This window comes from Panthera leo, chromosome B3, assembly GCF_018350215.1.
Source record: "Panthera leo isolate Ple1 chromosome B3, P.leo_Ple1_pat1.1, whole genome shotgun sequence".
NCBI lineage: Eukaryota > Metazoa > Chordata > Mammalia > Carnivora > Felidae > Panthera > Panthera leo.
In genome coordinates, this window is record NC_056684.1 from 107,912,978 (window position 1) to 107,937,252 (window position 24,275).

The window sequence follows — 24,275 nt, forward strand, 5'->3', positions numbered from 1 at the left end:
GTAAGTAGAATTGTCATATTTGACAAAGAAAAATAAAGGACGTCCTTTAAAATACAGTTAAACTGTATTTAAGATAAACAAGGAATAACTTTTAAATATTTATTTATTTTTGAGAAAGAGCACAAGTGCGGTAGGAGCAGAGAAGGAGAGAAGGAGACAGAATCTGAAGCAGGCTCCAGGCCCTGAGCTGTCAGTACAGAACGCAACAAGGGGCTTGAACCCACAAACTATGAGATCATGACCTGAGCTGAAGTCGGACGCAAAAGAATGAGAAGCAAAACAAGGTAGTTGTTACCATGGTAGTGGTAAAGGCAGGGGAATAAATTAGAGGAGGAGTTCACAGATGAATGTGACAGACTTGTTCCTGTTCCTGTTCCTCCACAGGTAGAAGGTACACAAATGTTCACTTCATTGTTATGCTTATCTTAGACATGTTACATAAGGTTTTCTGTATACATAAATATTACATAAATTTTTTTAAAAAGATCAATGATCAGGAAAGTTAACTGAGTTGAACGTCCATCTACAGTTGGTCTAATGCTTTCCATTATATTGGCATACCACTCCTAAAGAATAAAAATAGCATGCCCTGCAATCTGAAAATGGTGAGAAGTCCAGCATACTACTCCATATCCAGCTCCAGGGAGTAAGAGGTGGAGGATACACAGAGTGCCAATTAAGCCAAATAATCGATAAATATGTACTTTCTGCCAAGTACTATGCCAGATTATTATGAACATAGGGGTGTGAGCGGCGGTGGGGAGATGTTCACAAGTTTCTCAATTTGTGGTTGCAGAAGACTGCAATGGTTACAAGGAGAGACACACATTGAACACTATACTATGTGGTTGTAAACTATGAGAGAATAAGTGGAGTTCATTTCCTAGTAAAAGGTCTTCTTTAGATACTGTTTCCACGAAGAATTAGGTGGAAGATGGGACCTGTTCTTGCCTAATTATAAAAGTTGACTTCTGTGACTCCAGGATCACTTTAATGTTTATTTTTGATATAAAGACAAAGTGCCAGCGGGAGAAGGGCAGTGAGAGAGGGAGACACAGAATCTCAAGCAGGCTCCAGGTTCTGAGCTGTTAGCACAGAGCAGGATGAGGGGCTCGAACTCACAAACCCCCGAGATTATAACCTGAACCGAAGTCAGGGGCTTAACTGAGCCACCCAGGCGCCCCAGGGTCACTTTAAAGGAAAGTAAGGGTAAAGCCAATTTACATAAGCTAGCCTAATGCAGACCTAAAATCCTGCTTGGGCTCACACGACTCCTGAAATAGAAACTTCTTCAATGAAATTGAGAGAACTGACCTTAGCCCTCTATCTTTAAGCAGATCAGAGCAGGTACGGGCACACATCCACTCATGCGCAAGAAGCAAAACCCACAATTCGCACCAGTCCGGCTAGAGGCGGAGCTAAAGGGGCCGGATAAGGCAAGTACGTCAAGCACAGGGGGCGGGACGTCCGGCTTCGGTTTCCTGGGCGACAGCCGCCGGCTGGTCCGCGCGTGGTCTAGGGGCTTTTGCAGGCATGGGGACTCCTGCAGGCCTGCAGACTGACTGCGAGGCGCTGCTCAGCCGCTTCCAGGAGACCGATAGCGTGCGCTTCGAGGACTTCACGGAGCTCTGGAGGAGCATGAAATTCGGGACCATCTTCTGGTGGGTGTTTCTAGTCCGCTACCCTCGCATCACTCCCTGCTCAGAGGCGGAGTAGGAAGCTTTTTTCTTCCCCAAAGCGCTGCTGCTCCTGGGAAGGGCTGAGGAAGGCTGCAGCCCCTGCACGCTGCCCCCAGCTCTCCCGGGCCTTCTTCCTGGGCAGTTTCATTGGCTTCGTCTGTGTCCTTTTGCGGCCTCCCGCCGAGTATGTATTTCTGCCTGGCCACCCTTCTAAACCGCCATCTCCATCTCCTCTGCCTCACCCTGGCCCAGGTCACCCATCATTTGCCCTCCTCCAGCCTTGTTCTCCTAAAGCCCCTTGTTTAAAAACAAAACAAACACCCAAGCAAAGACAGAACGCTGCACGACTGAATTCGTTTTTCATACAACCACAGTTGTCTTTCTAGAGTGCTTGTCCTTCCCCTGCTTACCACTCCAGTGGTTTGCACTGTCCTTAGGATAAAGCTCACCGTCTCTCATCTGCCTGGCAACACCCTCCCTGACTGGCCTCAGCCCATCTCTGCAGCTTCATCTGCCGTTCCATCGTCTTGCTCCAGGCCTCCTGTGGTCCTCTTCAAGCTTTACTGGGCCTGGAGCTTTCCCCCCAGTTCCTTCTGCCAGACCACCTTTTTCTAAACTCAGATTAATCTCAAATGAACAGTGTTTCAGGGAAGCCTTCCTTTGCCCTTCTAGAGTAAGTCAGGCGTTCATACTGGGTTTTTCCCCAGAGCATTATGCTGCTTTTATCTCTCGACTTAGCACAGGTTATTTTCAGCGTGTAGTTCAAAAGGTGGTAGAGTATAGCGGTTAAGAGCAAGCAGATTACAGAGCTGGACTGCCTGAATTTGAATCACAGCCCAAAGAGTAACTCCGACTTCGGGCAAATTACTTGCCTGAACTTCCATATCCATAGCATGGAGACTGTAATACCTCTTACTGCAGTCATGAGTGTTAAATGAGCTAATACGTGTTAAGGGCACCCTTCATTGCCTTGTAAATATTCACTTATTATTATTATTGTTGCTTTAAAGTTTTCCTTCCACTAGACAGAGCTCTGTGAGGACAGTGACTGGATAAGTTTGATATTCATTAGCATAACACACACAATATTGAAAAAGCTAAATGATTGGCTGAATGAATTCTTGTGATTAAGACTGTGTTTTCCTGAATCAGAAGTAAAAGTTCTCTTTGTTTCAATGTAATAATTACCTGTGTAGTTTGTACATTGCGGGGGATGGAGGATAGAGAGCTATTTATTGTACCGTTAATGAAAGGAACTAATTTTTTTAATGGCTACTAAATGTAATACATTTATAGCTTAATGTATTTAATCCGTAGAACAACTTTGAAAAGCAGGTACATAATTATCCTTGTTTTATGGAAGGGGAAATTGAGGCTTAAGGAGGTTAAGTAATCTCCGTGGTCACACAGCTAGTAGGTGGTAAAGCAGATATTGGAAAATATTGCGGGGGTTACCTCCATATATTTAGCTAAGGAGGAAAAATTAAAATGAGAAAAAAAGTAGACACTACTTGAGTAGTGGTGATGTTTCTTCAGCAGTTGCTTTGGTTGCTAATACTACAGTATTTTGCATTCTTTTAGTGTATTTATTATTTGAAGATCCCAGGCTTTGGGAGTATAGTGAAGTCTGCTTTTCTACCCTGCTCCTTCTTTACTTTGGTGAGCTTTGTCCTGCAGAATTGGGAGGAGGGTGTGGGTTATATTGTATTGTGGTTCTTTAACTTTTTCACCTAGGTGTCTCAAGGACTAATGAGGTGTAGAGTATATCCCTGAGAGTATTGGGGAAAATCTCCGTTGCATATTAGAAGGCATATAACTTTTGTATTTTATTCTGTAACATAACCATGGTTATTTTAATTTTTAAAAATGTTTTAAATTCTTAACCAGGAATAATTTGTAGCCCCTCCCCCTTTGCTCCCCTATTCAGCAAGTAAAGTTGATGCCTTAGGAAGATGCATCCTGTTTACCGAGTGCATGTCTATTCCTCAGTGTAAGAAGCACAGCAGAAAAGTAAGTTTTTGTGCTTGAATTGTGAAAGGATCAGATGTGGAATGCCCATCCAGTTTCTAGTAGCTGCTAGAATATACCTCTTCTAATTTGTGTTCATTACTGGTTTACTTAGAGTCATAATATATTTTCTCTTTGTTTTCTAGTGGTAGAATGAGAAATTTAGAAAAGAACATGTTTACAAAAGAAGCATTAGCTTTGGCTTGGCAATATTTTTTACCGCCCTACACCTTCCAGATCAGAGTTGGTGCTTTGTATCTGCTGTATGGATTATATAACACCCAACTGTGTCAACCAAAACAAAAGGTAATACTTGTTGTTTTCCCTCAGCAGAAATAGGAAACAGGTACAATATTTTTACAACAAACTGATTTAAATAGGAATGCCAATGTTTCTAAATTAAAATACATTAATGAAAAAAGATATACCTTTAGTAACTTTTTTACTCTCTTGTTTGTAGATTAGAGTTGCCCTGAAAGATTGGGATGAAGTCTTAAAATTTCAGCAAGATTTGATAAATGCACAACATTTTGATGCAGCTTATATTTTTAGGAAACTACGACTAGACAAAGCATTTCACTTTACAGCAATGCCCAAATTGGTATGTTATCTAAAATAGATTGTTTTTCAAAATGAGAAATTATGCTTCATTGTTCATAAAGTACCTCAGTCTCTATAAAGTGGAAAGAATATTATATAATTTCCAATACAATTAGAACAGTGTCTTAAAATAGGAGAAAATGCTTTCTGATTACTTTTTTTTGCAAACAAAAATTTAGTCTCTGCTTTTAAATACAGTGTGTTTCTAGATGCCATCTGTTAAGTAAATTGTTAGAATAGGAAATGAGATTTGGCATTTGCCATTTGTTTATTCCTTTATTCATCAGAGAGGTTACTGAAAGAAGACCAAGGAATTTTAAAGTCAGTTGGTGAAGAATTAATGTCCACTAATAAAATATGTTTCTTCAGTCTTATGATACTTGAAATATTAGATTAAAAGAGCACCAGGTCCTAATTCTGGATCTGACATCAGCTGGCCAATCATGTAACTTCTCTATCATTTGAATTTATAAGCATGTGGCATGGCATCTTAAAGGCTATTTTATTTTATTATTTTTTTAAATACTTTATTTTATCTATCTATCTATCTATCTATCTATCTATCTATCTATCAAAGAGGGCACAAGTGAGTGAGGGACAGAGAGAGAGGGAGAGAGAAAGAATCCCACGCAGGCTCCACACTGTCAGCCTGGCCAAATTGGGCTCGAGCCCCCCTGAAGTGGGGCTCAAGCTCACCTGGTTTGGGGCTTAAACTCATGAACTGTGAGATCATGACCTGAGCTGAAGTTGGATGCTTACCCGACTGAACCACCCAGGTGCCCCTTAAAGGTTATTTTAAAAGTCTAATAGTCTTTGGAAAATGGATTATCTAAAAAAATATCCTTTAAAAGACATTCATTATCACATAGCTATCATATAGAATGAAGAAGAAAATTCAACGAGCTGAAGTTACAGAAGAATTTAAGGACCCAAATGATCGTGTAATGAAACTTATCACTTCTGATGTGTTAGAGGTAAATTTGTTTTTTATGCTCTTGAAATTAAAAAAAAATGTTTTATTGTTAACTATATATCGAAGTTTTACCTTCATCTAGGGATACTGAAATTTTTTCTAATGATTTGAACCAATCATAGAACGCTTATTGTTTCTCTAAAGTATCAGATGTAATACACTCTAAATATATGAACATTTATGGAATAAATCTTGAAACTCTGTGAGAAGCAAAAAATATAGAAGACTGCCCTTGGACTTGGGATGTTTAGATTCAAATAATGAAGCCACCATTTATGTTTGATTTTAAATAGGTCATAAAACAAGAATTTAAAGTGACTTAATTTTTATTTTTTAACACTATGTATCTATTTCCTAAGTTGCTTTTTATAATGCTTATTTTAAAAGCCATTGAAAACAATTTAAAGCTGTTCTGATAAAACAAAAATATGAAATCAAGATTTATGGATAAGAGGCATAGTCTTAAAGCAGCTTTACCATCTAATGTATTTTGGTATTTTATTTGAGTTGTCAGTATTGAGAAAAATCATCTTTCACATGAATAAGTAGTGAGGCTCCCAGAATTTTACATGCATGGAATAGCACTGCCCTGAGTTTGAAACAAAACCCATTTTTGGTTGTGGACTGATATGGTGGTAGAAAGTTAATTTTTTGTCAACATACCTTCTTAAACATGGTTTTTGATTTTACATTCTTTTAAGAATTAAAGGTTCTGAAGGTGTTGAAATACAGGTTCCTTTGTTTGAAAATATTGTCTATGTCAGCAAACAGGTATGGAAGATTTTATATTTTATTTTTTTAAGTTTATTTTTATTTTGAGAGAGAGTATGAGTGGGGTAAGGGCAGAGAGAGAGGGAAGGAGAGAATCCCAATCCAGTGCCACACTTAGCATGGAGCCCGATGTGGGGCTCGATCTCACGACCATGAGAACATGACCTGAGCCGAAATCAAGAATTGGATGCTTAACCGACTGAGCCACCCAGGTTACCCTGAAAGATTTTAGAGAACAGAGCTGGGGTGATCAAAGGCATATCCTTTTAGGGTGATTGGGGAGGAGGGTCCAAAGGGCCAAGGTATGGAATGCCTATTCCTAGAAGCTTCTATGTGAAGTCATCATGATTTTTTGTAGGGTCTTTAACTTGCCACAGACCTGCTTTAAGAGCCTTTTCCCTCTGTTGACTCTGTTCATCCTGTCCTTGTGCAGTCTTTCACCTGTTCTCATAATAATCCTTACATTTAATACTTCCCTACGTTGCTTCTCCTGCCTGCAAATGCTATTAAGCCTACATGTCAGCAGACCTGAATTTGGGTCATGATTCAGCTACTCATTAGTTCTAGCTTTGTGGTTAAGGATGCATAATAAAATGAAGAGACTAGGATATTGAATCAGAACTTCTGATTTTTGTTGAGTCCCTTTGTTGTATACCTGAAACTAATATAACACTGTATGTTTACTATACTGGAATTAAAAAAAAAAAAAAGGTATATGGGGAAAAAGAAACTTTTGATTTTGAATTATAACTCTATTACTTAAATATGACCTTAAGCCAGTCATTTCTTTGTTTCTTTACTTCTACAATTATAATATAGTAGTGGCTATCATGTGTTGCGTGTTCAGCACGTGCCAGGAACTATTAGGTGTTTTATGTCTGTTATCTCACTAATGATCATAGTAACCCTGCAAAGGAGGTGGTATTTTCCTGATTTCAAAAACAAGGAAACTGAGGTTCAGAGAAGGTAAGTAATTTGCATAAAGTAGGGTACAGTAAGGTACAGACACTGGATTTGAATGTCCAAGCCTATAAGGCTCCAAGGTGCATGTACTTTCTTTTATTTCTTAATCCTTTAACTTTGTATGTTGCTTTACATTTTATAGAACATGCCCACTTGTATAAGCTCACTTAATATAGTTTACAGTGGGCTAGATGGCATCACTTAATTTTATACAAAGGTGGAATGTGATTCTCAGATTGAGGGATTTGCTCAAGGTCACAGTCTAGCAAATGACAGAACTCAGCCTCAAAACTGGGTCCAGCTAGTGGTCTTTCCTCTGTATTTTATTGCATGTAGTAAAATAATGGAATTCAGCACACTGCAAGCTGTACAAAGTTAGGGGCTCCCCATGTCTGGACAGTGTTCTCCTTTGAAGGTCCTGCATGGGTGAGCACTCAGCACTGCCCAGCAGCTCATGATTGTTTGAGCAGATCCCTGTCAATGCCATCAAAACCTACTGGAAATGAATTGAGTAGCCTAACTTGGGGATGACTCGGGTGTTGCAGTGGTCATCTGTGATGGGAGTGTCAGTCGTTCTCTGCTGCTCTTTGAGCCAAGTCTCAATACTGGCTTTATCTGATTTCTGAAGTCTACCTGTAATGTGCTATCTTTCCCTTACCCCATAGACCTGCCCAACTGGCTGGAGGTTTCTGGGGAAGAAGGTCTAAGTGATGCCTCAAATGTTGTCATAAATTGCCTTCTATTTCTTTTAATCGTGGATCTTACTAGTGAAGTAATGATGGAGCTTATGGGGACAGGCACAGAGGCTTTGAAGTTTGTGAAGATTAGTGGATCTCTGTGGAGACCATTAATAAAGTTGTACTATTTGGGTTGTATGATTATATTGTTTTCAATATACTGTAGCTTATTATTCTTTATCAACTTAGTCACTTGGGAGTGTCATTTTATTTTGTGTTGGTTTTGCCTTTAAGTTTCTCCCAAAAATTGAACTGAAAGATTCATCTTTTCACTTTTAGGAAATGCTGAATGTTCACGATCATTATCAGAACATGAAACATATAATTTCAGGTGATAAATCCAATCCAGACAAAGCCCTCAGCTTGATAAAGGATGATTTTTTTGACAATATTAAGAACATAGTTTTAGAGCATCAGCAGTGGCACAAAGACAGAAAGGTATGTGACCGCTTGTTTAATATATCACTGTTGTATTTGCATTCTACACTAATGGCTAGACAGGGATGATGAGGTTGAGAGGCAGTTTAGTTGAGTGGCTACATTCTCCTGGAGTTAAGATTTCGAGGGCTTTACTTTTCTAGGTCTGGCTTTGCCAGTTATCCGCTATGTAATGCTATTTAACCTTACAAACAGATTTTGTATGTCATTATATATATATATGTGTATATATATATTTACACAATTATTAATAATAATTCTATAATACGTATTAAATAACATACATTATATATAATATCTATCTAACTTTAGAGGAATAAGTAATCTTGGTATACCATAGATTTATTCCAATCTTTATAATTTAGCATTTTCTAGAGGTTGCACACTGGCGGTCTTTGGGCCAAATCCTACACACAGGTGTGGTTTGTTTGACACAGTGTTGATCCTAAAATTGTTTTAAAATGTCAAAATAATTACTGGCACTTAAATATTTGTGGACTTCAGTTAAAATTCCAGACATCCAGCTTCTGTTAAAAATCAGTGGTTTGTAATAGTGGTCCCACTTTTGTGCATGGCAACAGACTGCTAGACCTGAGTGGTGGCTTTTTCCATTGTGAGAGGGCATGCTCTGCCTGCCTTGATTTATCCATTTACAGATCTCATCAGCACAGTTTAGTTTTACACAGTTTTACAGATTTTCAGTTTAGTTTTCTGATCCAGATACTGACGCTGGAGCTGCCCATATTCCACAGTAACCTTTTCACCTAGAGAAACTTTTTACCCTGGAAACCTCATGGCCAGCCTTGCTGAATTTAGCTTTGAAATCACCACTCCATCTTATTTTAGTAAATACTTTTAGGAAAAAATAAAAGTAAAACATAAGCAATTTCTGATGACTTATTATGTGTCTGATAATGTATTAGTGTTTTCATAAATGCTAGATGGGAATTATTATTTTATATATTGTCTTTCAGAAAGATTGGTTGCCAGTTTTTGGCTTTTCATTATATAAAGGGATTTGGCTCAAAACTTAATTTTAGAAAAGATAAAGAAAGTGATCAGATGACAGTCTTGAGAAGAAGGAAAGAGTTTGCTTCCTCTACCCACATTTATTTTAATGAGAGACAGCACAGTTTAGAATGTTTGAATACTTCAAGTGTTACAAATGGGTTACACAAATGACCTAGGCAATCAATGTAAAAATCTATCGGAGTACTTTCTTATTGCCCTTTTTTTATACTACTTCTTTTTTTATAGCACCCTCTTTGAGTAAACTCTCTACTTAGCATTACTAAGACCTCTGAATACCTGAAGGAAAGGAGAATAAACCAATTTTCTTACTACTATATGAAATGCATGTTTTCCTTCCTTAGGAGGATTTAGGCATTTTATTGATGATTTTTAGTACTATTCTGAAACCTAACCTTGATCTTAATTTAATGTCAGGTGGTGAACCGTGCAGTAATAAGGTGAAATGATCGTTTAGTTTTGCAGTAACTAAAAAAATAAATGATTCTCATTGCTCTGAAATTATTTGCAATTGATTTTTAGTTAATTTGAATTGTAAATGTGTATATATAACTTTTGTGCTCTTCCAGAATCCATCCTTAAAATCAAAAGTTAAAGATGGAGAAGAAAAGAGAGAAGGAAATTCACAAGAATCAGAGGTCAGAGAAATTCACTATCTGATTGTTTGCGGGGCAATAGTTTGGTTAGTTTGTTTTCATTTTCTGTGTGGTTCTGTATACAAGTATTATGTATACAAGTGATTCTGTGTACAGGTATTATGACCCTTGGTATTAAAATAATTATCTCAGACAATCCTGAAACATCAGCTCTATGAAAAGTTAGTCTGTTTTTTCCTGGAAACCTTGTGGAAGACCACAAGTGTAAATTGGGAGTGAGGATGTTAAGAGTTTTTGCAGGGAAAGGGGAGAATGATGGTGGAAGGTGCTCTTAGTCCTTACACAGGCAGAGTAGGGTTTTTGAAATATGTCTTTTCTTACTTCCTGTCCTACTTTCAGCCAGTGTGGAGCTCTAGCTACTGTTTATTGCTTCCTGCCTCCAGGGTTTTCGTCCATCTTCGTGGATGAGACAGGAGTCATTTTGGGGCATAGGCAGAAGAGGAGGCAGATGAGGAGGGAGTGGCCTGATCACCAAGGCTTTCATTCATATAATCTTCCTTAAATCCTGAATTTCAACAGTCAGTAGCTATGGAGATGGTGTTGTGGACCTGCTATGAGAATGTTGTCTGTGTTTATATGTCTTTGGTCAATGTATGTCCAAAAAATGTTAATTTCTTTTTCCCGTATCTTCTATCTCCAATCTTATTTCTGATAAATACCTGGGTATTCATAATTTCTTTTAATGTTTATGTGTTTTAACTTTTTCTCCTTCTTGTTTATTTTTTATCCAGAGATGTGAAAGGGCAGAATCCTTAGCGAGAATAAAATCAAAGGCCTTTTCAGTTGTTGTTCAGGTAAGTTCTTTCTTTCTTTTTCTTTCTTTCTTTCTTTCTTTCTTTCTTTCTTTCTTTCTTTCTTTTTTTTTTATTTTTTTAACATTTATTTTTTTATTTTTTATTTTTTCAATATATGAAATTTATTGTCAAATTGGTTTCCATACAACACCCAGTGCTCATCCCAAAAGGTGCCCTCCTCAATACCCATCACCCACCCTCCCACCCCCCCATCAACCCTCAGTTTGTTCTGTTTTTAAGAGTCTCTTATGCTTTGGCTCTCTCCCACTCTAACCTCTTTTTTTTTTTCCTTCCCCTCCCCCATGGGTTTCTGTTAAGTTTCTCAGGATCCACATAAGAGTGAAACCGTATGGTATCTGTCTTTCTCAGTATGGCTTATTTCACTTAGCATCACACTCTCCAGTTCCATCCACGTTGCTACAAAGGGCCATATTTCGTTCTTTCTCATTGCCCTGTAGTACTCCATTGTGTATATAAACCACAATTTCTTTATCCATTCATCAGTTGATGGACATTTAGGCTCTTTCCATAATTTGGCTATTGTTGAGAGTGCTGCTATAAACATTGGGGTACAAGTGCCCCTGTGCATCAGTACTCCTGTATCCCTTGGGTAAATTCCTAGCAGTGCTACTGCTGGGTCATAGGGTAGGTCTATTTTTAATTTTTTGAGGAACCTCCACACTGTTTTCCAGAGTGGCTGCACCAATTTGCATTCCCACCAACAGTGCAAGAGGGTTCCCGTTTCTCCACATCCTCGCCAGCATCTGTAGTCTCCTGATTTGTTCATTTTGGCCACTCTGACTGGCGTGAGGTGATACCTGAGTATGGTTTTGATTTGTATTTCCCTGATGAGGAGTGACATTGAGCATCTTTTCATGTGCCTGTTGGCCATCTGGATGTCTTCTTTAGAGAAGTGTCTATTCGTGTTTTCTGCCCATTTCTTCACTGGGTTATTTGTTTTTTGGGTGTGGAGTTTGGTGAGCTCTTTATAATAGATTTTGGATACTAGCCCTTTGTCTGATATGTCATTTACAAATATCTTTTCCCATTCTCTTGGTTGCCTTTTAGTTTTGTTGGTTGTTTCCTTTGCTGTGCAGAAGCTTTTTATCTTCATAAGGTCCCAGTAGTTCATTTTTGCTTTTAATTCCCTTGCCTTTGGGGATGTGTCAAGTAAGAAATTGCTACGACTGAGGTCAGAGAGATCTTTTCCTGCTTTCTCCTCTAGGGTTTTGATGGTTTCCTGTCTCACATTCAGGTCCTTTATCCATTTTGAGTTTATTTTTGTGAATGGTGTGAGAAAGTGGTCTAGTTTCAATCTTCTGCATGTTGCTATCCAGTTCTCCCAGCACCATTTGTTAAAGAGACTGTCATTTTTCCATTGGATATTCTTTCCTGCTTTGTCAAAGATTAGTTGGCCATACTTTTGTGGGTCTAGTTCTGGGGATTCTATTCTATTCCATTGGTCTATGTGTCTGTTTTTATGCCAATACCATGCTGTCTTGATTACAGCTTTGTAGTAGAGGCTAAAGTCTGGGATTGTGATGCCTCCTGCTTTGGTCTTCTTCTTCAAAATTACTTTGGCTATTCGGGGCCTTTTGTGGTTCCATATGAATTTTAGGATTGCTTGTTCTAGTTTCGAGAAGAATGCTGGTGCAATTTTGATTGGGATTGCATTGAATGTGTAGATAGCTTTGGGTAGTATTGACATTTTGACAATATTTATTCTTCCAATCCATGAGCAGGGAATGTTTTTCCATTTCTTTATATCTTCTTCAATTTCCTTCATAAGCTTTCTATAGTTTTCAGCATACAGATCTTTTACATCTTTGGTTAGATTTATTCCTAGGTATTTTATGCTTCTCGGTGCAATTGTGAATGGGATCAGTTTCTTTATTTGTCTTTCTGTTGCTTCATTATTAGTGTCTAAGAATGCAACTGATTTCTGTACATTGATTTTATATCCTGCAACTTTGCTAAATTCATGTGTCAGTTCTAGCAGACTTCTGGTGGAGTCTATCGGATTTTCCATGTATAATATCATGTAATCTGCAAAAAGTGAAAGCTTGACTTCATCTTTGCCAATTTTGATGCCTTTGATTTCCTTTTGTTGTCTGATTGCTGATGCTAGAACTTCCAACACTATGTTAAACAACAGCGGTGAGAGTGGGCATCCCTATCCTGTTCCTGATCTCAGGGAAAAAGCTCTCAGTTTTTCCCCATTAAGGATGATGTTAGCTGTGAGCTTTTCATAAATGGCTTTTATGATCTTTAAGTATGTTCCTTCTATCCCGACTTTCTCAAGGGTTTTTATTAAGAAACGTTGCTGAATTTTGTCAAAGGCCTTTTCTGCATCGATTGACAGGATCATATGGTTCTTATCTTTTCTTTTATTAATGTGATGTATGACATTGATTGATTTGCGAATGTTGAACCAGCCCTGCATCCCAGGAATGAATCCCACTTGATCATGGTGAATAATTCTTTTTATATGCTGTTGAATTCGATTTGCTAGTATCTTATTGAGGATTTTTGCATCCATATTCATCAGGGATATTGGCCTGTAGTTCTCTTTTTTTACTGGGTCTCTGTCTGGTTTAGGAATCAAAGTAATACTGGCTTCATAGAATGAGTCTGGAAGTTTTCCTTCCCTTTCTATTTCTTGGAATAGCTTGCGAAGGATAGGTATTATCTCTGCTTTAAACGTCTGGTAGAACTCCCCTGGGAAGCCATCTGGTCCTGGACTCTTATTTGTTGGGAGATTTTTGATAACTGATTCAATTTCTTCGCTGGTTATGGGTCTGTTCAAGCTTTCTATTTCCTCCTGATTGAGTTTTGGAAGTGTGTGGGTGTTTAGGAATTTGTCCATTTCTTCCAGGTTGTCCAGTTTGTTGGCATATAATTTTTCATAGTATTCCCTGATAATTGCTTGTATCTCTGGGGGATTGGTTGTAATCATTCCATTTTCATTCATGATTTTATCTATTTGGGTCATCTCCCTTTTCTTTTTGAGAAGCTTGGCTAGAGGTTTATCAATTTTGTTTATTTTTTCAAAAAACCAACTCGTGGTTTCATTGATCTGCTCTACAGTTTTTTTAGATTCTGTATTGTTTATTTCTGCTCTGATCTTTATTATTTCTCTTCTTCTGCTGGGTTTAGGCTGTCTTTGCTGTTCTGCTTCTATTTCCTTTAGGTGTGCTGTTAGATTTTGTATTTGGGATTTTCCTTGTTTCTTGAGATAGGCCTGGATTGCAATGTATTTTCCTCTCAGGACTGCCTTCGCTGCATCCCAAAGCATTTGGATTGTTGTATTTTCATTTTCGTTTGTTTCCATATATTTTTAAATTTCTTCTCTAATTGCCTGGTGGACCCATTCATTCTTTAGTAGGGTGTTCTTTAACCTCCGTGCTTTTGGAGGTTTTCCAGACTTTTTCCCGTGGTTGATTTCAGGCTTCATAGCATTGTGGTCTGAAAGTATGCATGGTATGATGTCAATTCTTGTATACTTATGAAGGGCTGTTTTGTGACCCAGTATGTGATCTATCTTGGAGAATGTTCCATGTGCACTCGAGAAGAAAGTATATTCTATTGCTTTGGGATGCAGAGTTCTATATATGTCAAGTCCATCTGATCCAATGTATCATTCAGGGCCCTTGCTTCTTTATTGACTGTTTGTCTAGATGATCTATCCATTTCTGTAAGTGAAGTGTTAAAGTCCCCTGCAATTACCACATTCTTATCAATAAGGTTGCTTATCTTTGTGAGTAGTTGTTTTATATATTTGGGGGCTCCCGTATTCGGCGCATAGACATTTATAATTTTTAGCTCTTCCTGATGGATAGACCCTTTAATTATTATATAATGCCCTTCTTCATCTCTTGTTACAGCCTTTAAAGTCTAGTTTATCTGATATAAGTCTGGCTACTCCAGCTTTCTTTTGACTTCCAGTAGCATGATAGATAGTTCTCCATCCCCGCACTTTCAATCTGAAGGTGTCCTCAGGTCTAAAATGAGTCTTTTGTAGACAGGAAACAGATGGGTCTTTTTTTTTTATCCATTCTGATACCCTATGTCTTTTGGTTGGCACATTTAGTCCATTTACGCTCAGTGTTATTGTAGAAAGATATGGGTTTAGATTCATTGTGTTGTCTGTAGGTTTCATGCTTGTAGCAATGTCTCTGGTAGTTTGTCTCACAGGATCCCCCTTAGGATCTCTTGTAGGGCTGGCTTAGTGGTGACGAATTCCTTCAGTTTTTGTTTGTTTGGGAAGACCTTTATCTCTCCTTCTATTTTAAATGACAGACCTGCTGGACAAAGGATTCTCGGCTGCATATTTTTTCTGTTCATCATATTGAAGATCTCCTGCCATTGCTTTCTGGCCTGCCAAGTTTCAGTAGAGAGATCCGTCATGAGTCTTATCAGTCTCCCTTTATATGTTAGAGCACGTTTATCCCTAGCTGCTTTCAGAATTTTCTCTTTATCCGTGTATTTTGCCAGTTTCACTATGATATGTCGTGCAGAAGATCGATTCAAGTTACGTCTGAAGGGAGTTCTCTGTGCCTCTTGGATTTCAATGCCTTTTTCCTTCCCCAGTTCAGGGAAGTTCTCAGCTATTATTTCTTCAAGTACACCTTCAGCACCTTTCCCTCTCTCTTCCTCCTCTGGGATACCAATTATGCATATATTATTTCTCTTTAGTGCATCACTTAGTTCTCTAATTTTCCCCTCTAAAAATCCCCTGGATTTTTTTTATCTCTTTTTCTCAGCTTCCTCTTTTTCCATAATTTTATCTTCTAGTTCACCTATTCTCTCCTCTGCCTCTTCAATCCGAGCCGTGGTTGTCTCCATTTTATTTTGCAGTTCATTTATAGCATTTTTTAGTTCCTCCTGACTGTTCCTTAGTCCCTTGATCTCTGTAGCAATAGATTCTCTGCTCTCCTCTATACTGTTTTCAAGCCCAGCGATTAATTTTATGACTATTATTCTAAATTCACTTTCTGTTATATTGTTTAAATCGTTTTTGATCAGTTCGTTAGCTGTTGCTATTTCCTGGAGTTTCTTTTGAGGCGAATTCTTCTGTTTCATCACTTTGGATAGTCCCTGGAGTGGTGTGGAACTGCGGGGCACTTCCCCTGTGCTGTCTTGAATAACTTGCGTTGGTGGGCAGGGTTGCAGTCAGACCTGATGTCTGCCCCCAGCCCACTGCTGGGGCCACAGTCAGACTGGCGTGTACCTTCTCTTCCCCTCTCCTTGGGGTGGGATTCACTGTTGGGTGGCGTGGCCCGTCTGGGCTACTTGCACACTGCCAGGCTTGTGGTTCTGGGGATCTGGCGTATTAGCTGGGGTGGATCGGCAAGGTGCACAGGGGCAGGAGGGGCAGGCTCAGCTCGCTTATCCTTCGGTGATCCACTTTGGGAGGGGCCCTGCGGCACTGGGAGGGAGTCAGACCCGCCGCTGGAGGGATGGATCCGCAGAAGCACAGCGTTGGATGTTTGTGTGGTGCAAGCAAATTCCCTGGCAGGAACTGGTTCCCTTTGGGATTTTGGCTGGGGGATAGGTGAGGGAGATGGCGCTGGTGAGGGCCTTTGTTCCCCGCCAAGCTGAGCTCTGTTGTCCTGGGCTGAACAACTCTCCCTCCCGTTGTCCTCCAGCCTTCCCGCTCTCCGAGCAGAGCTGTTAGCTTATAACCTTCCAGATGTCAAGTCCCACTTGCTGTCAGAACACACTCCGTCCGGCCCCTCCGCTTTTGCCAGCCAGACTTGGGGGCTCTGCTTGGCCGGCGGGCTGCCCCTCCGCCCCGGCTCCCTCCCACAAGTCCGTGTAGTGCGCACCGCCTCTCCACCCTCCCTACCCCCTTCCGTGGGCCTCTTGTCTGCGCTTGGCTCCAGAGAATCCATTCTGCTAGTCTTTTGGCGGTTTTCTGGGTTATTTAGGCAGGTGTAGGTGGAATCTGGGTGATCAGCATGACGTGGTGAGCCCAGCGTCCTCCTACGCCGCCATCTTCCCCTCTCACCCCTTAACATTTATTTTTGAGAGAGAGAGACAGAGTGCAAGCAGGGAAGAGGCAGAGAGAGAGGGAGACACAGAATCCAAAGCAGGCTCCAGGCTCTGAGCTGTCAGCACAGAGCACTACGTGGGGCTCCAACTCATGAACTGTGAGATCATGACCGAAGCCAACTTCGGACGCTTAACCAACTGAGCCACCCAGGCGCCACAATACATGTATGTAGTTTAAAAAGTCTAATACTACTACAGAGCTCATATAACCCAGCAGTCTCCTGCTCCACGGCTTCCACCCCAGAATTCCTAATCCATCTTTAACTTTTTCTCTTTCAGTTATCTTTTCTGGTGTTTACTTGGAATTTTGACACTGTTGTTTGTTATTGTCTTCCAGCTTTTGATATTCTTGATCATGGAAGGTTTTAGGACTTTCTATCCCTGGAATTTTGAAATTTCATGATAATGTAACTTGGTGTGGGTCTTTTTTTTCCCCATCACTGCCCTTGGCTTTCAGGGCAGGCATTCTTTTAATCTGATAGCCTTCAGTTATGAGGAGGTTTTTTTTTTTTTTTTTTTTTTTTTTTTCCAACATTTTTTATTTATTTTTGGGACAGAGAGAGACAGAGCATGAACGGGGGAGGGGCAGAGAGAGAGGGAGACACAGAATCGGAAACAGGCTCCAGGCTCCGAGCCATCAGCCCAGAGCCTGACGCGGGGCTCGAACTCACGGACCGCGAGATCGTGACCTGGCTGAAGTCGGACGCTTGACCGACTGCGCCACCCAGGCGCCCCATGAGGAGTTTTTTATACTGTTTCTTTGATAGTATTTTTGCTGCATTCTTGCTTCTTCTCTTGAATTTTCATTTTCTTATTTTTGTTTTCTGTTTTCAACCCATTTCCAGGAAGACTGCCTAAACTTTGTCTTCTGATCCATTATTTGAATTGTTTATTTCTGCTGACCTTTTTTTATTGCTAAGATTTTTTTTCTTCTCTGAATCTTTTCTTACTTAAAAAAATTTTTTTTTCTGGAGGCACTGTCTTTATCTTTTATCTGTTTGAGGATGCTACAGTGTTTTGAAGTTTCCTCCTTTCTCCCTAGAGTTCCTATTTTTGTTTATTTTGATCTCTTTCATTTTGGTGGCTTTGTTGAAACATTTGAAGAGCCTTAGATCATTTTTAAGAGTGGTCATATAGAGCTACAACTTTTAGCCTCAGTATTTCTTTTCCTTGGATCTGGTCATTTTTACCAGACAGCTTGTCTGCAGGAAGGAGAGGTAAATAAACCAGGCTGCCAATGTTTTGGGAGCCTACAGAGAGAGTCCCTCAAGAGGCTTACTGTTCCTTATGCAGATTTCACCTAACTCCTGGGTTGTCAGTGAGAGACTCTGTCCCCTTCTTCTATTACACCATTCCTCAACCCTGCAGCTTAGCCTCTCCAGAGAGCAAGCCTCCTGTTTTCTGCAGGAGGTCAGTTGTTGAGTTTTGAGGTTGGGAAACAGGACACAATTACTTCTGTAGATTTTCAGCCTATCTGCCATTTTTGTTGTCCCATTTCTTTTCTTTTTTTTTTTTTTTTTTTAATGTTTATTTAGTTTTGAGAGAGAGAGGGACACAAAGTGTGAGTAGGGGAGGGGCAGAAAGAGAGGGAGACACAGAATGCAAAGCAGGCTCCAGGCTCTAATCTGTCAGCATAGAGCCTGATGCAAGGCTCCAACTCATGAAGTGTGAGATCATGACCTGAGCCAAAGTCAGACACTTAACCAACTGAGCCACCTAGGCGCCCCTTTCTTGTCCCATTTCTGATGACTAATTCCTGATCCACTTGGATCAGCTTGCTTTCTAGTAACTTCCTCAATATAGGCAGTTAGATTTCAAATTTCTTCATTCACTTCAATCAGCTACCACTCACTGTTTCTACTGCTAAAATTTTTTTAGCAGCTGCATTGTTTTCTGTTAGCTCTGTTTTGTGAATTTATTCATTTTTAGCTTCTTACTTTCATGTTAGTGGCATTTTAGGAGAGAGCACTGATAAACTTATGTGCTCAATCCCATATTTTTTCCTTTTTTCATGAATCCAAGAATGTCTGTATTCTGTGGGAAATTACTATCATTTTCTAGTTGTAGAAATGAAAAGGAATAAAAAAAGTTAAAAGTGACTGTAGATTTGTTAAGTGTTACATATAGGTATCTCACAGTAAATTGAGTACAAAATATTGTTGAACGAAGAACAATAAATTAATTAATCCAAATTGTTTTAAACCAGAACTGTTTCCATATAATATAGTGCTAATTGATATTTAATGTGTATCTTTAGACATAATGAAATACTTTTTAAAAGTTATTAAAGAATTAAATTATAATTCCCATAAAGTGTTAATAGAGTGTGTCATAGCATAGCTGCAGATTTTTTCTTTATTGAGACACAATTAACATATAATGCATGATAGTTTTTAAACAATTGTTAATACCTGCACTGCATACATGGCATTAACTGAAAACTCCTGTGAGAACTCTGCTTAAGCAAGTAAGGGAATTCATTGACTGATGAAACTAAAATGTCCTTGCACCGTCCCTCCATTTCTTACCTGCTGTGTTGCTTTTACTGTCTTCAAGTGTTCTTCCTGACAGCCCTCTTTGCTGTGGTCCCAGCTTTAGGTTCAATAGAAAGGGAGAATTTTCCTTCCTGATAGTTAACTAGAACTCTAAAATGGAGAGTTATTTCTCCATTTTATTATTCTGGCCATGATAGAGATCACATGCCCAAAATCAGTGGCCATGGGAATGTGAAACTTTTGACTAGGTCAGCGGCACATACCTGGAACCAGGCATAAAGTAGTTCCACTCAAAACATATGGTGGTAACTAGGGAACATAAGTGTTATTAGAAGAAAGGAAAAATAGGTTATTAGACAGTAAAAAACAGTACTCATCCTTTACACCTGTTTCCCAGCCATGCAACTACAACTACATTTTAACCCAACAACTACATTTTTCACCCAGTTTGAGTAGTTGCTGATGACACTCCAGAGAGGCTTTCCTATTGTAAAGATAAAAGAATATATATATGCAACAAGTGTTAAGCCAGCATTATGGTAAAGTACTTTATGATTTTTATTTTTCCTCCTCTTTGATTGTATATGCTTCTTTCCCTAAATTATCCATCAGTTGGATTCATTTTGTGATTCATTGTGGTTAATTGGATTTCTCACTCTCAAGGCATCCAAGTCAAGAAGGCACCGTCAAGTCAAACTTGACTCTTCTGACTCTGATTCTGCATCTGGTCAAGGACAGATCAAAGCAACTAGGAAAAAAAGAAATAAAGAAACATTGAAATCAGCAGGAAGGAAGATGTCTTCCAAAAACAGAGGTAACTTTTTAAAGTCTTTTTGAGACTCAACAAGGGATAATGGGTCTTATTCAAAGCCTCCCCTTACCATTTTTTTTAAGTTATATTCCTATTTTATTTTCATTTTTTAAAAATTCTTTATTTAAAAATTTTTTTAAGTTCATTTATTTATTTTGAGAGAGAGAGAAAGAGTGACAGAGGGAAAGGGAGAGAGAGAATCCTAAGCAGGCTCCATGCTGTCAGCACAGAGCCCAATGCAGGGCTCAAACTCACAAACTGAGATCATGACCTGAGCTGAAATCAAGAGTTGGACACTTAACCAACTGAGCCACACAGGCACACCTATATTATTCTTTTAAAATATGTATGTTGTGTGATAATTATGGCCTTAGACAATTTTGCAGAACAAATACATCCAATGGAAGCTGGACAAATTACAAAGATAAACATGAGGCTAATAAAGCTATTACATCATATCAAACTTACCTATTTTTTCTTTATTAAAAAGGATTAGACACTTGTTTGAGAACTTGTGAGATTTAATATAAGAAATAAATTAGTTATCTTAGATTCTTAGAATCTTACTGCTGAAAGGGACCCTAGGAGTCATCAAATTCATCATTTCATAGATGATGAGATTCAGTTCAGGTCCGTACAGATTAAATAACTTGTCCAAAAGTCATGTAGCTATATAGTTATAGAATCAGTCTAGAATTATCCAGAGCATACTTTATTAGTAATTTTTGTGTGTGAAATAATGTATTCTATAAACTGTATTTCCCTTTAGCTGCATTAGTTAAGATGCACCTTTTCTTTTAAAATAGTGTGTCTATAAAATTAACCTTGGTATGTGATTCCTAAAGAAATGACATTTTAATAGTTTAATTTTTAAGAAATTACATTAGGTATTACATATTCACCATACATACACACATAGCAGACTCAGGAGAAAAAAAAAAGCATTAGAAGCATTAGTAAATATTCAGTCTAGTATAAAACACTCCCAGCTTCTAGAGCAGTATAAGAAAATATGTTACAGCCTTTTAGCATTGTTTTCCTTCTTATACTGAGGCAGTAGAAGGGGAATTGAAGTTAAATTCCTTTAGCATAGTTCAGATATGATTAAGTTCAGTAACAGTTGCTTGAAGAACACTGAACATTCAGAGGAACAGATACCGTATTTGTTAAGGATAATCAGGAAATACTTCAAAAGCAGATTTCTTTAGTTCTTTTTTACAAGGCTAGCAGATATTGGGAAGAGAACTATTAGACCAATCTCACTTATAAGTATTACTGATAAAAAAATCCTGTTACATGTATCAGAAGAATCCCAGATATAAAACAACTTGACTGGGGTACCTGGGTGACTCAGTGGGTTAAGTGTCCAACTCTTGATTTTGGCTCAGGTCATGATTTCATAGTTCTAGAGAATCAAGCCCTGTGTCGGGCTGTGTGCAGACAGCCTTTTTGGGATTCTGTCTCTCCCTCTGTCTCTGCCCCCAGCCCCACTCACACATGCTCTCTCTCTCAAAATAAACATTAAAAAAAAAAAAAAAGAAAAAAAACACCTTGGTGCATTCATTCCAGGATGCAGGGATGGTGCAATTAGGAATCTCAATATAATTTGCCATATAAATAGGTTAAAGAGGAAAATGTAAATTCATTATAACACTAACCCAAGAAGATGTTTGATAAAATCTAGCATCCATTCTTGATTAAAAGAAGAATCCTCTAAATTAGGGGGTCAGCAAAACTGTTGTAAAGGGCCAGAGGGTAAATATTTTAGGCTTCATGGGCTGTCTGATTTCTGTCACATCTACTCAATTCTGCCATCGTAAGGTGAAAGTAACTACAGACAATATATAAATAAATGAGTGTGTTTCAAAAAAAGTGTGTTACAAAAACGGGTGGTAGGGCAGATTTAGCCTGGGTCCATAGTTTGTCAATCCCTGCTCGAGATAAAAGAAGTAGATGGTTATTTCTTTAACTCAGTTTTAAAAAGTGTATGTCGGGGCGCCTGAGTGGCTCAGTTGGTTAAGCGGCCGACTTCGGCTCGGGTCATGATTTCCCTGTCTGCGAGTTCAAGCCCCGCGTCGGGCTCTGTGCTGACAGCTCAGAGCCTGGAGCCTGTTTCAGATTCTGTGTCTCCCTCTCTCTGACCCTCCCCGGTTCATGCTCTGTCTCTCTCTGTCTCAAAAATAAATAAACGTTAAAAAAAAAAAAATTAAAAAAATAAATAAATAAAAAAAATAAAAAGTGTATGTCAAAAGGCCACCTCATGTTTGTTGGTAATATATAGAAGTATCACAATTGTATTTAATATTGATCTTGAAGGGCTAGGCCTATTAGTGTAATTAGGCAGGAGAGTGAAGTGAGATATGCTTTTTTATAAAGGTTATAAAATTACCATGATTTATAAATGACTGATTTTATGTTTAAAAGTATCTTAAAGAGAATTCACTGAAAAGAAAATAGTAACAAAAAATTTAGTAAAGTAAGGGATACTACTGTGGACCTTACAGAAATTAAGAGGACAATAAATAAAAGTTGGGAATACCTTTTTTAAAAAATATTTATTTATTTTGATAGAGAAAGTGTGAGTGGGAATGAGGCAGAGCCTGATGTGAGGCTTGATCCCCAAAACCATGAGATCATGAGCTGAGCTAAAATCAAGAGCTGGACTGAACTGACTGAGCCACCCAGGTGTCCCTGAATACTTTTGTGCCAATAAGTTAGATAGCTTAGATAAAATGGATATATTTTTTAAAAGACATTTCCAAAACCAATACAAGAAGAAATAGAGAATCTGAGTAGTTCTATGTTTACTAAAAAATTAAATTCCCAGATGGCTTTGCTGGGAATTCTAGCAAACACTTAAGAAAGGAATACTGTCAATCCTGTTCTTTCTGAAAAAACAAGAAAGAACACTTACCAGCTTATTGATACTATAAGAAAAGACAACTAAAGACCATATCCCTCATGAAAGTAAATGTAAAAATCCTTACAAACTGTTAGCAAGTTGAATCCACCAGTATATTAAAAGGACAATTTGGTAGGACAAACTAAGGTTTATCCCAGGAATATCAGGCTGGTTTATTTAGGAAATAAACCAACATAATTCACCAAATTAGCAGAATAAAGGAGAAGGACTATATAATCATCTCAATAGATACAGACAAAATATTTGACAAAATCCAGCATCTACTCATGATAAAAGCTCTGGGAAAATTAGCGTTAGAAGGGAACTTCCTCACCCTGATAAAGGACTTCTGTGAAAAACTGTAACTAACATCATACTTAATGGTGAGACCATACTTTTCCCCTAAAATTGGAAACAAGGCAGGGATGACCGCTTGTTGCTCCTCTTACACATCATACTGGAGGTCCTAGCCAGTGAAGTAAGGCAAGAAAAGGAAGAATAGACATTTAGATTGGAAAGGAGGAAGTAATACTATGTCTGTTTGCAAATGAAATTATTTCTTACTCAGAAACTCTCAAAAAATCTACACAGTAGCTACCAGAACTAATAAGTTTAACGAGGTCACAAGGTGCAGGGTTAGTATTTCTCTGTGCTAGCAATGGAATAATTGTTAATTGAAAAAAATGTTAAAAAGTATAACACCCAAAACACCCAGTAACACCCAAAACACAAAATACCGTGGTATATAGGTAACAACATATGTTCAGGATCTGCATGCTGAAAACTACAAAACGATGAAAGAAATCAGAAAAATTAAGCAAATAGAGGGATAATATGGACTTCCTGGATTAGAAGACCCAATACGTTAAGAGTCAACTAATCCCAAATTGTTCTGTAGCTTAAATGGAATTCCAATAGAGTTATTTTTTATAAATTAACAAGCTAATTCTTAAGAATATAGGGAAATGAAGAGAAACCAGAGTAGCCAAAACAGTTTTGAGAAATAACTGTAAAGCTTCAGAAATCAAGACTGTGCTCTCTGCAAAAAGACAGACATACAAGGTTAAGACATCCTAGAAATAGATCCATACTTCAATTTTATATTCATATGCAAAAAACAGACCCTCAACTCATACCTCTCATCATTTACAGAAATTAATTTAAAATGATCACAGACCTAAATATAAAACCCAAAATTATGAAACTTATAGACAAAAACATAGAAAATGTGGTCTTAGATTGGGCAAAGACTTTTATACATGACATAATAAATACAAGCCATAAAGGGAAAAAATTGACAAATTGGACTTGCCTCAAATTAAAATTCTTTGGAAGACACTGTTAAGAAAACGAAAATACCAGACTA

At 38.4% G+C, this 24,275-nt stretch overlaps 1 protein-coding gene across 2 annotated transcripts in view; it reads left to right on the forward strand.

Moving 5' to 3' along the window:
- The first annotated feature begins 1,360 nt into the window (after positions 1-1,360).
- Positions 1,361-24,275, forward strand: part of SNAPC1 (small nuclear RNA activating complex polypeptide 1) — a 34,753-nt gene continuing 11,838 nt past the window's right edge. The window contains exons 1-9 of one of the 2 annotated variants that reach the window (XM_042943440.1): positions 1,361-1,440; positions 3,607-3,689; positions 3,833-3,992; positions 4,147-4,287; positions 5,156-5,260; positions 8,010-8,168; positions 9,767-9,835; positions 10,585-10,647; positions 19,860-20,010. In XM_042943440.1, coding sequence (XP_042799374.1) covers positions 3,840-3,992; positions 4,147-4,287; positions 5,156-5,260; positions 8,010-8,168; positions 9,767-9,835; positions 10,585-10,647; positions 19,860-20,010 — 841 coding nt within the window. In that variant the 5' untranslated portion in view covers positions 1,361-1,440; positions 3,607-3,689; positions 3,833-3,839. Of the gene's footprint in view, positions 1,441-1,477; positions 1,662-3,606; positions 3,690-3,832; positions 3,993-4,146; positions 4,288-5,155; positions 5,261-8,009; positions 8,169-9,766; positions 9,836-10,584; positions 10,648-19,859; positions 20,011-24,275 lie in introns of those variants that run through there. The other variant, XM_042943439.1, reaches the window with a different exon arrangement.